This window comes from Salmo salar, chromosome 10, assembly GCF_965601325.2.
Source record: "Salmo salar chromosome 10, fSalSal1, whole genome shotgun sequence".
NCBI lineage: Eukaryota > Metazoa > Chordata > Actinopteri > Salmoniformes > Salmonidae > Salmo > Salmo salar.
Window position 1 is genome coordinate 47,157,501 of NC_138300.1, and position 11,469 is coordinate 47,168,969.

Sequence of the window (11,469 nt, forward strand, 5' to 3'; positions counted from 1 at the left end):
CATAGAGGACTGTCTACATAGAGCCAGCTGCATACATAGAGGACTGTCTACATAGAGCCAGCTGCATACATAGAGGACTGTCTACATAGAGCCAGCTGCATACATAGGACTGTCTACATAGAGCCAGCTGCATACGTAGAGGACTGTCTACATAGAGCCAGCTACATACATAGAGGACTGTCTACATAGAGCCAGCTGCATACATAGAGGACTGTCTACATAGAGCCAGCTGCATACATAGGACTGTCTACATAGAGCCAGCTGCATACAGAGGACTGTCTACATAGAGCCAGCTGCATACAGAGAGGACTGTCTACATAAAGCCAGCTGCATACAAAGGACTGTCTACATAGAGCCAGCTGCATACAGAGGACTGTCTACATAGAGCCAGCTGCATAGATAGAGGACTGTCTACATAAAGCCAGCTGCATACATAGGACTGTCTACATGGAGCCAGCTGCATACATAGAGGACTGTCTACATAAAGCCAGCTGCATACATAGGACTGTCTACATAGAGCCAGCTGCATACAGAGAACTGTCTACATAGAGCCAGCTGCATACAGAGGACTGTCTACATAGAGCCAGCTGCATACAGAGGACTGTCTACATGGAGACAGCTGCATACATAGGACTGTCTACATAGAGCCAGCTGCATACATAGGACTGTCTACATAGAGCCAGCTGCATACATAGGACTGTCTACATAGAGCCAGCTGCATACATAGGACTGTCTACATAGAGCCAGCTGCATACATAGGACTGTCTACATAGAGCCAGCTGCATACGTAGAGGACTGTCTACATAGAGCCAGCTGCATACGTAGAGGACTGTCTACATAGAGCCAGCTGCATACGTAGAGGACTGTCTACATGGAGCCAGCTGCATACGTAGAGGACTGTCTACATGGAGCCAGCTGCATACGTAGAGGACTGTCTACATGGAGCCAGCTGCATACAGAGGACTGTCTACATGGAGCCAGCTGCATACAGAGGACTGTCTACATGGAGCCAGCTGCATACATAGGACTGTCTACATAGAGCCAGCTGCATACATAGGACTGTCTACATAGAGCCAGCTGCATACATAGGACTGTCTACATAGAGCCAGCTGCATACGTAGAGGACTGTCTACATAGAGCCAGCTGCATACGTAGAGGACTGTCTACATAGAGCCAGCTGCATACGTAGAGGACTGTCTACATAGAGCCAGCTGCATACGTAGAGGACTGTCTACATGGAGCCAGCTGCATACGTAGAGGACTGTCTACATGGAGCCAGCTGCATATGTAGAGGACTGTCTACATGGAGCCAGCTGCATACGTAGAGGACTGTCTACATGGAGCCAGCTGCATACGTAGAGGACTGTCTACATGGAGCCAGCTGCATACGTAGAGGACTGTCTACATGGAGCCAGCTGCATACGTAGAGGACTGTCTACATGGAGCCAGCTGCATACGTAGAGGACTGTCTACACGGAGCCAGCTGCATACGTAGAGGACTGTCTACACGGAGCCAGCTGCATACGTAGAGGACTGTCTACACGGAGCCAGCTGCATACGTAGAGGACTGTCTACACGGAGCCAGCTGCATACGTAGAGGACTGTCTACACGGAGCCAGCTGCATACGTAGAGGACTGTCTACACGGAGCCAGCTGCATACGTAGAGGACTGTCTACACGGAGCCAGCTGCATACGTAGAGGACTGTCTACACGGAGCCAGCTGCATACGTAGAGGACTGTCTACACGGAGCCAGCTGCATACGTAGAGGACTGTCTACACGGAGCCAGCTGCATACGTAGAGGACTGTCTACATGGAGCCAGCTACATACGTAGAGGACTGTCTACATAGAGCCAGCTGCATACGTAGAGGACTGTCTACATAGAGCCAGCTGCATACATAGGACTGTCTACATAGAGCCAGCTGCATACAGAGAGGACTGTCTACATAAAGCCAGCTGCATACATAGGACTGTCTACATAGAGCCAGCTGCATACAGAGGACTGTCTACATAGAGCCAGCTGCATAGATAGAGGACTGTCTACATAAAGCCAGCTGCATACATAGGACTGTCTACATGGAGCCAGCTGCATACATAGAGGACTGTCTACATAAAGCCAGCTGCATACATAGGACTGTCTACATAGAGCCAGCTGCATACAGAGAACTGTCTACATAGAGCCAGCTGCATACAGAGGACTGTCTACATAGAGCCAGCTGCATACGTAGAGGACTGTCTACATAGAGCCAGCTGCATACGTAGAGGACTGTCTACATAGAGCCAGCTGCATACGTAGAGGACTGTCTACATAGAGCCAGCTGCATACGTAGAGGACTGTCTACATGGAGCCAGCTGCATACGTAGAGGACTGTCTACATAGAGCCAGCTGCATATATAGGACTGTCTACATAGAGCCAGCTGCATACATAGGACTGTCTACATAGAGCCAGCTGCATACATAGGACTGTCTACATAGAGCCAGCTGCATACATAGGACTGTCTACATAGAGCTAGCTGCATACGTAGAGGACTGTCTACATAGAGCCAGCTGCATACGTAGAGGACTGTCTACATAGAGCCAGCTGCATACGTAGAGGACTGTCTACATAGAGCCAGCTGCATACGTAGAGGACTGTCTACATAGAGCCAGCTGCATACGTAGAGGACTGTCTACATAGAGCCAGCTGCATACGTAGAGGACTGTCTACATAGAGCCAGCTGCATACGTAGAGGACTGTCTACATAGAGCCAGCTGCATACGTAGAGGACTGTCTACATAGAGCCAGCTGCATACGTAGAGGACTGTCTACATAGAGCCAGCTGCATACGTAGAGGACTGTCTACATAGAGCCAGCTGCATACGTAGAGGACTGTCTACATGGAGCCAGCTGCATACGTAGAGGACTGTCTACATGGAGCCAGCTGCATATGTAGAGGACTGTCTTCATAGAGCCAGCTGCATACGTAGAGGACTGTCTACATAGAGCCAGCTGCATACATAGAGGACTGTCTACATAGAGCCAGCTGCATACATAGAGGACTGTCTACATAGAGCCAGCTGCATACATAGAGGACTGTCTACATAGAGCCAGCTGCATACATAGAGGACTGTCTACATAGAGCCAGCTGCATACATAGAGGACTGTCTACATAGAGCCAGCTGCGTTCCTATTTTCATTATAACTATTGATTCTCCTCACAGGTTCCTTCTTTTCAGGACAGGTGAATGTACCTGTTCAATGTTCTCACTCCTACTGTCCCTTCTCCATCTGTAGAATTTTGCACGTGTCAAGATGCAGGTGACCATGTCCCTGTCCTCCCTGGTGGGAACGTCTCAGAACTTCAACGAGGAGTTCCTCCGACGTTCCCTGAAGACCATCCTGACCTACGGAGAGGAAGACCTGGAACTCCGGGAGACCACCTTCCCTGATCAGGCAACACCACGGAGATATACTGGATACCAATAGATTACTGATAATAAGCTTTTTGTTAGTGTAGTATAGAACATTAGGACTACTTGTTCAATATATTAAAGCACTACTTGTTCAATATATATAACTCCATGAAAAACAATGAACATTTGTCAGACCTCCCAGAAAATGGATGATATGACAGGAAGTACCGTATCCAATCATGTGAGATGCTGCCATCTTATTAACCATGCTTCATGTTTTAATCTGTATTCCAGGTTCAGGACCTGGTGTTCAACCTCCACATGATCCTGTCTGATACAGTCAAGATGAAGGAGCATCAGGAGGACCCAGAGATGCTCATAGACCTCATGTACAGGTATGGACCACACACACACACACACACACACACACACACACACACACACAGTGAGCTTTCCTTGAGTGTGTTGCTGTGTCTGTGTCCAGGATCGCTAAGGGTTACCAGACGTCTCCAGACCTGCGTCTGACGTGGCTGCAGAACATGGCGGGTAAACACTCTGAGAGGACCAATCACGCAGAGGCAGCCCAGTGTTTGGTGCACAGCGCCGCCCTGGTGGCAGAATACCTCAGCATGCTGGAGGACCGCAAGTACCTGCCGGTCGGCTGTGTCACCTTCCAGGTCAGGCCAAGGGACAGGACTATTTTAGGATTGTGTAGATGTGGGTACTTTTGTTTGGACCAGGCAGTCAATCTTTAACCTTCTCCTGGAGAGATGTAGCACTGCAGGTTTCATCCTAGCTGAGGGTCAGCACAACTGACTCAACTAATGAATTGAATATACAGAGTGAAATGTTGTAAAGAACATTAATACCATGATGAACCCATTACATTATCATGTCTAACTGGTCTCTCTGCCTCAGAACATCTCTTCCAACGTGCTTGAGGAGTCAGCAGTCTCTGATGATGTGGTGTCTCCTGATGAAGAGGGTATCTGCTCTGGGAAATACTTCACTGAGGCTGGGCTGGTGGGGCTGCTGGACCAGGCTGCTTCCTCCTTCTCCATGGTGAGTAGCTGTGATGATTATGGATGGGCAGATTATTAAACCTACATTTGAATCACATCACAAACCTGCTATGACAAATTCACACGTTTCTTTCACTCCCAGTGAAGTGTTTCATCTCAGTAGATTATTTAACTTTAAAGCTGTGCAGTGTGAATAAGACCCCCCCCCCCCCCCCCCCCCAGGCTGGTATGTACGAGGCGGTGAACGAGGTGTACAAGGTACTGATCCCCATTCACGAGGCCAGCCGGGACGCCAAGAAGCTGGCCACCATACATGGTAAACTACAGGAAGCCTTTGGCAAAATCGTACACCAGGTAAATCCACATGCTTGATCCATCTCCTGTACATACTGTAGGTATAGAGAACAGACAGACAGCGGACACTGTTACGTGCCCTACCTCAATGTGGAGGTTGTGTAGGACTGCCTGTCTATCCTGGATGCCACGTGTCTATCTGGGATTCTGGGACAGTGTGTTTCAGACAGAGAAACAGGTGTTTGTGTGTGTGTGTGTGTGTGTGTGTGTGTGTGTGTGTGTGTGTTAGGAGCAGGGACCCATTGTCTGTGGGTGGCATGCTGAAAAGAACATGCCAAATATGTACACTTCCAGACAGACACAGTCACAAAACCCACTCGCATACATTGTGTGTGTGAGAGTACGAATGTATTATTTATAGTTCTCATACACCCACAGACAAACACGCCACACACTTATACACTAATTTAAACCCACACGCTGTTCATATGCACACACAATTACCAATGACCTGAACTGCTTTGCATTAAATGTTTTTATGAAAACAATTATTTTCTGTTTTTCCCAATGGAACTTTTTCTTTCCCCCTGGGAATTCAGAAAGAGAACCTGCCTTTCCTGTTCTATGGATAGTTTTTAAAGTGGCTTTTCATGGGGTGACTATAGCAGTACAGTATGGCCTGTCCCACAGGGATATGATATTAAAGAGCTGAGACTCCCCTGGCTGTGTTTTAGGCTAGAGGGAGTAGGAGAATTAGGTTAAGGTTAGCTAAAATGCCACAGTTGTCCCTGACGCCACTCGAACATGCAACTGTCGGTCCGTAGCTGTGCTCCATCTAGCCACAACTCCTGGCTGTGTGCTGTTGGCCATGAGGTTTTGTTCCTCTAGTGGGGGGGGGGGGTACTGCACTGCACTGTACCAACGTGACTAAACGTGTGTTTTTTTTTTATTGTCCTGTGTTCTCTTTGTCACCACAGAGCACTGGCTGGGAGGTAGGTCGGTCACTAAGTCATGGTTCCTGCTTGGCTACTTCATGAGTTATCTGCTAGTCCTGGGCGTTGTTGCTCTCGGCTGTTAAACTGTACCATCCATTAACATCTACCTGCCTGGACTGGATGCTGTCCCTCCGTCCATTCAACCAACTGTGGGACTGCTGATGCCATGTTACGGACAGCACCCCCCCCCCCCCCTTACTCCTCCTCATCCTCCTCTTTCTCTCTTTCTGTGGAAGAGGAGGTTGTTTTAACGTGACTGTTTTGGCAGGCCATGCATGGGAGCCCCAGAGTGACACTAATGACAAGTGTTGGTGAATGAATGATTCACCTGTCTGCACACCTGCCTTTTCAGACCATCTCTCTCATCAACGACAAACTGGTCATCTGCTCGCTCATCTCATCTCCAGCCACAGGGTTCGATTTTAGTCAAATATTCATACAAGAGATACACTCCCCAGGTTGTTCTCTCAGTACACACTCACACAAACAACTGCACCACAAAATCACAAACTATTACTGTGTGCAGTTCGGACTGGATCCACATTGAGGATCCAGTCCATTTCTTCAGGAGGGTGCAATTCAAATTCATCTGGATTGTTTCATTTGTCCCACCCTAATTTTGATTAGTACATTTTTTTCTCCCTTTTTATTTGGAAAAGACTAACTAAATCGACCCCTGAGTTCTCTCATTCATACTGCTGGTCTTCTGTTAACTGGTATTAACCTGGTCTGTTGCATGATAAGGACAGAGCACTCCTCATTCTTCACTGAGGAAACTAAAGCACTGGGAGTTCAGCCCCATGAATAGTGTGTTTCTAGGGGCTGTGGAACTGCCTTCGCGCTCTCTCTTTCTTTCTCTTGTTTGTCTTCGTTGCATGTCGGCTCTTCCACCTTGAGTTTGTGTTCTTTCTCAAAGTCAAAAGGAATGATGTGTGTTTGTTTTGGTTTATGTTATTTCTGTTAGTTTCTCTAGTGAAGTACCTGAATCCTGATGAAAATGTCTTCTGTTTTCTCCTTTTGATTTCCCCGGTTGCCATGCCGACCCTTCCTTCCCACTTTACTTATTGTGTGTTGTGGTAAGTTCCTAGTCTGAGGGTAACTTCATTTCTGTTACTTTTGAAAGGGGAATGTATTACGATGAACAATGCACTGACAAGAGCTGAGCCAAATGACAGCACAACTGATCAACAAAAAATACATTGTATTTCTCTGTGTACTGTATACCTATATAGTGTATTATGCTACTGTAAGGCTGTGTAAATAATTGTGCAATAAGAACCCTTCAGCCTTGTTGACCTGGTTTAGCTCAGTCCTGGAAAGTTTGTGTACTTGATGCCATATATATCCTCCAACTTTCCCCTTCTCTTCACACACCTGCACACGCACACACGACGACACACAGGCACACACCTGTTTCCTTACCACGGCTGCACTCCTTCCTGATCCTGATCGGCAGAGCTCTGTCTGCTAGACACGTGACTCCCGTTCATTTCTTTTCCCTGGCTCTCTGTCCATTTCTCTGTCCATCACCATCCCTGGTCTTCTAAATGGTGACAGGTTTCTGCCTTAGCTGCTCTCGTCTCTCTCAGGACACCTCAAGGCATTGAGCTCAACCTGCCTCTGCTATTCTATGTCTCTCTCACGTGGATAATATGGATGTACTCCATGTTTACAAGCTGAGCTTCTCTTCTGGTTCTGCCTCTTGAATGCCCATTTTCAGCACCAGTCTCTGTCTATGCCGACTCTCTATATTATAAACCACTTCTCAGCTTAGTCTGTAGTCTTTGGTTAAACAACACCTGGTTCCATCCTGATGCATCATGGGTTGAGTTATTCTAGTGCAGAGTCAGGATTACCCATGAGCCTTTGTGAGAGGTGCATCAGATGGGCTCTGGGCCATGGGGACCTTAGACAGTGACACTCTTTACACACACACACAGTTTCTGGGTCATTGCACATACTCCAATCTGATCAGAAATAACATCACTGCTCAACATGATTATAAATAGTACCTCTGAAGGTTGTTGATATATTCAAACATTTACATCAGTATATGTAAGCTGAAGGTTGTATGTCTCTGTTTATATTTGGTGTTGCAATTGAAGTGTTTGCTGATGCGAGAACTTTAAACTCTATGGTTTTCCTGAGTTGGATGGATTCCAACTATAATGTATCAATAGGCTGGCTCTGACATAATCAAACTCTGTCAGAGTTACTACCGTACTTCATCCTTACACTTCCAATGACTTTGTGTAAAATGCTGTGTTGAAGCAACATGTTTCATGTACTATGAATGTGCTCGTATTATATCTGAACAGAGTAAAACATATTTTCTGTCCGACAGGATGGGAAGAGAATGTTTGGTACGTACTTCAGAGTCGGATTGTACGGTTCTAAATTCGGGGACTTGGACGAGCAGGAGTTTGTATACAAAGAGCCTGCCATCACCAAGCTGGCTGAGATCTCACACCGACTCGAGGTAAATGGCAGTTTGGAGGAGTGCGTCTCTAGGAATGATCTCTTCTCTGTGAAACGGTGGAGCACTGTGTGTGTTCTGTGTTGACTTTGTTCTGTGTGTTTGATCTCTTAGGGGTTTTATGGCGAGCGCTATGGAGAAGACCAGGTGGAAGTCATTAAGGACTCCAATCCTGTGGACAAGTGCAAACAGGACCCAAATAAGGTGTGTGTTTGGAGAGGTGGGGGAGAGTGCGTGTGGATAAAGATGTGATTCCAAATGATCCATTAATTGAATACGAATTGAATCAAAGCATGGTCAAATAAATAGCCTTTTTGGTTATTAACTGGTTATTAATTGGTTATTTGTGTATTTTGGTTCATGTTGGTAAAGCATGTTAACCAGTTGTCATGGCTGTGTGTCCAGGCTTATGTCCAGATCACATACGTGGAGCCGTACTTCGACACATACGAGATGAAGGACCGCATCACGTACTTCGACAAGAACTACAACCTGCGGCGCTTTGTCTACTGCACGCCGTTCACGCTGGACGGGCGGGCGCACGGGGATCTGCACGATCAGTTCAAACGCAAAACCATCCTGACCACATCCCACGCCTTTCCCTACATCAAGACCCGCATCAACATCATCCACAAAGAGGAGGTGAGGCCCTGGGGTTTCATCTGACTGGCGTGCAGCGCCACAGGCAACACACCATTACTACATGACCTCTACAACCTGACTCCTAGACGGATCATCCGTAGGCCAGACTACTCTCTCTTAGAGGAATCAACATACACACAGCACACACATACACTTCTTAGTTACTATACATTGTATATAATCAGTTGTCTAATAGTCTGATCTCCTCTCTCTGGCCCTGTGTCAGATCATCTCTATGCCCATCGAGGTGGCCATAGAGGATATGCAGAAGAAGACCGGAGAGCTGGCCTTCGCTACCCACCAGGACCCATCTGATGCCAAGATGCTGCAGATGGTGCTGCAGGGGTCAGTGGGAACTACGGTCAACCAGGGACCTCTGGAGGTGGCCCAGGTGTTCCTGTCAGAGATCCCCAGTGATCCTAAACTCTACAGACACCACAACAAACTACGCCTCTGCTTCAAAGACTTCACCAAGAGGTAAATTACACTGTTACTTTACAGTCAGTGTTTTTAATGTACGATTATGGACTTGCAATTTCCTGGGAATGAATGAATGTCAAATGTTAAAAATCATACAAATTGCTTCTACCAAGTTCCTTTAGACTTTTGTGCAAGGCATGTTGAAGTGCTCACGCCTCCGCTATCCTCCATCAACAGGTGTGAAGATGCCCTGCGTAAAAATAAGAGTCTGATTGGTCCAGACCAGAAGGAGTACCAGAGGGAGTTGGAGAGGAACTACCATCGCCTGAAGGAGGCACTACAGCCACTCATCTGCAGAAAGATACCCCAGCTTTATAAACCCGTGCTGCAGGTCAACTCTCACAGGTGAGTGTGCATGTGTAGATGAGCAGGAACATAATGTCTCTTCTGGAGTGTTCTTGTGATGTGCATATGAAAGCTCTGACGAAGGCCTTGAGGCTGGTGCGTAAAGAGCAGTGATACTATCACCAGCAATGTGCAGCTTTTTACTCATGATATGCATTTTGTCATATAGCATGTGTTTTCTGACTGTTCATGCACCCCCCCCCCCTCCCCACACACATAAATATTATATTTTGCTTGTGCTTCTGTTACATGCAGCAAACGGACAGCTTGACCAGGTAGTTTGGTATTCTGTGATTGGAACCTTCTCTGTAAGCCTGTCTGCACTGGGTCTCTACAGGGTGGAGGGTTATATAGATATACATGTGCAATCCGGTATGGCTTCCCCATATTTCACTAACTTTACACTATGTGCTTCCCCCCCCCAGAGATTCCTTCAGCAGAATGAGTCTTCGCAAGCTTGAACTTTGAAGATGAAGAGAAATTGAAGGATCACAACCTTAATTTATTAATGTGTAAATAGTGAGCGTCAGTGTCTTGAGAAAAGTCAGTGTTCCCCGTAGAAGGAAAGCTAAAGTGTTACTACGAAGTCGGTACATCATTCCAGTGTCTTATTCGTTTACAGGCAGCCTGTTACGCAATCAGTGGGTTTAACAAAGTGGAACTTACTACGTACGATGTGTCAAATCTGTATACATATTTCATGTGTGCACCTTTTTTTCATTGCATTTTATGACTTGAAAGTTTATTATTTAATCCAAAATGAGAAAAAAAACAAGCAAAATATGTGCTACCACTCTTTATCATAATGCTTTCTTTTTAGTTAAGATACTTTTGTTTAAAGTTAAGGAAATGTTTTAAACATCATGAATCGTTTTATGTAGTTTTTGTTAACTTTAAGTATTTTACTAAATCAATATTTTAATGTCCAATGTTTGCGTTGGTATTTTCTTTGTGATGGGAGGTTAATGGAATATGGGTTTCCCAGTCAGGGAATGATTTCCATGGTTGCCTATAAACAAATTGACTGACTTAATTCAAGCATGTCCCCTGAAACCCCCAAAAAGATTAGAGGGGTGGCGCGAGAGGGAAAACTGGGCCAAAGATTATGGATATACTGACAAGATGCATGTCTCTCCACCCTAACAATGGGAGTCGTTGTCCACAAAGTGGAATGGTCTGTCTAGCTCCCGCCTCTCCTTTCTTTGGATTAGTGGATCCATCTCATTGTAATCATTTTTTTTTTTTTTTTTTTTCGATGAGGGTTGTTGACGTCAACCGCCTGTATTCAATGGAGAGAGATGCTATGCTACTAGCCTCGTGTAATGAATATGCATAGCCATCTCCAGACCTCTCTGGTATCAGTATCGGTGTGGGGGTAAAATCACTGTGGAAGCCAAGCCATATTACAGCCATATGTGTTGTGATAGTTGTGTTGTTTGTTCTGTAACCTGTTAGTTCATATACCTTGCGACCACGACATATATGTCTAAGGCCGAGACAATAAGAAGACACAGTGGCAGAATAAATCCAACCACACCTTTTTCATCATAAAACCGGAGAGAAATCTCTGTCCGGTGAAGTCCATAAAGCGTATCGCATTTAACAAACAGTTACATGACCTACAGCATGGTCAAGCAAGTTAGGGTTTCCGACTACTGAACAACTATTGATTTAGAACCCCTGAGAGTTACTGCAAGTCAAACAGGAGCTGCCCCCACTCTTCCAGCACCATTTCAACTTCAACATCAAATCACCTATGCTTTAGTCTAATACAGTGACAACTAAAAGATAACAATTTAGTCCAATCACCGTAAGCTAAA

General features: G+C 46.0%; 1 protein-coding gene across 19 annotated transcripts in view; it reads left to right on the plus strand.

Moving 5' to 3' along the window:
* The window catches only part of dock7 (dedicator of cytokinesis 7), a 131,604-nt gene extending 121,026 nt beyond the window's left edge, over window positions 1-10,578 (plus strand). For 14 of the 19 annotated variants that reach the window (XM_014123453.3, XM_045687815.2, XM_045687808.2 and 11 more), the window contains 12 exons: window positions 3,277-3,435; window positions 3,690-3,790; window positions 3,880-4,072; window positions 4,314-4,457; window positions 4,640-4,771; window positions 5,689-5,703; window positions 8,060-8,185; window positions 8,297-8,386; window positions 8,588-8,824; window positions 9,051-9,301; window positions 9,482-9,649; window positions 10,075-10,578. In XM_014123453.3, coding sequence (XP_013978928.3) covers window positions 3,277-3,435; window positions 3,690-3,790; window positions 3,880-4,072; window positions 4,314-4,457; window positions 4,640-4,771; window positions 5,689-5,703; window positions 8,060-8,185; window positions 8,297-8,386; window positions 8,588-8,824; window positions 9,051-9,301; window positions 9,482-9,649; window positions 10,075-10,117 — 1,659 coding nt within the window. In that variant the 3' untranslated portion in view covers window positions 10,118-10,578. Of the gene's footprint in view, window positions 1-3,276; window positions 3,436-3,689; window positions 3,791-3,879; window positions 4,073-4,313; window positions 4,458-4,639; window positions 4,772-5,688; window positions 5,704-8,050; window positions 8,186-8,296; window positions 8,387-8,587; window positions 8,825-9,050; window positions 9,302-9,481; window positions 9,650-9,904; window positions 9,925-10,074 lie in introns of all 19 variants that reach the window. The other 5 variants (XM_045687809.2, XM_045687811.2, XM_045687823.2 and 2 more) reach the window with 2 other exon arrangements.
* Window positions 10,579-11,469: the final 891 nt, after the last annotated feature.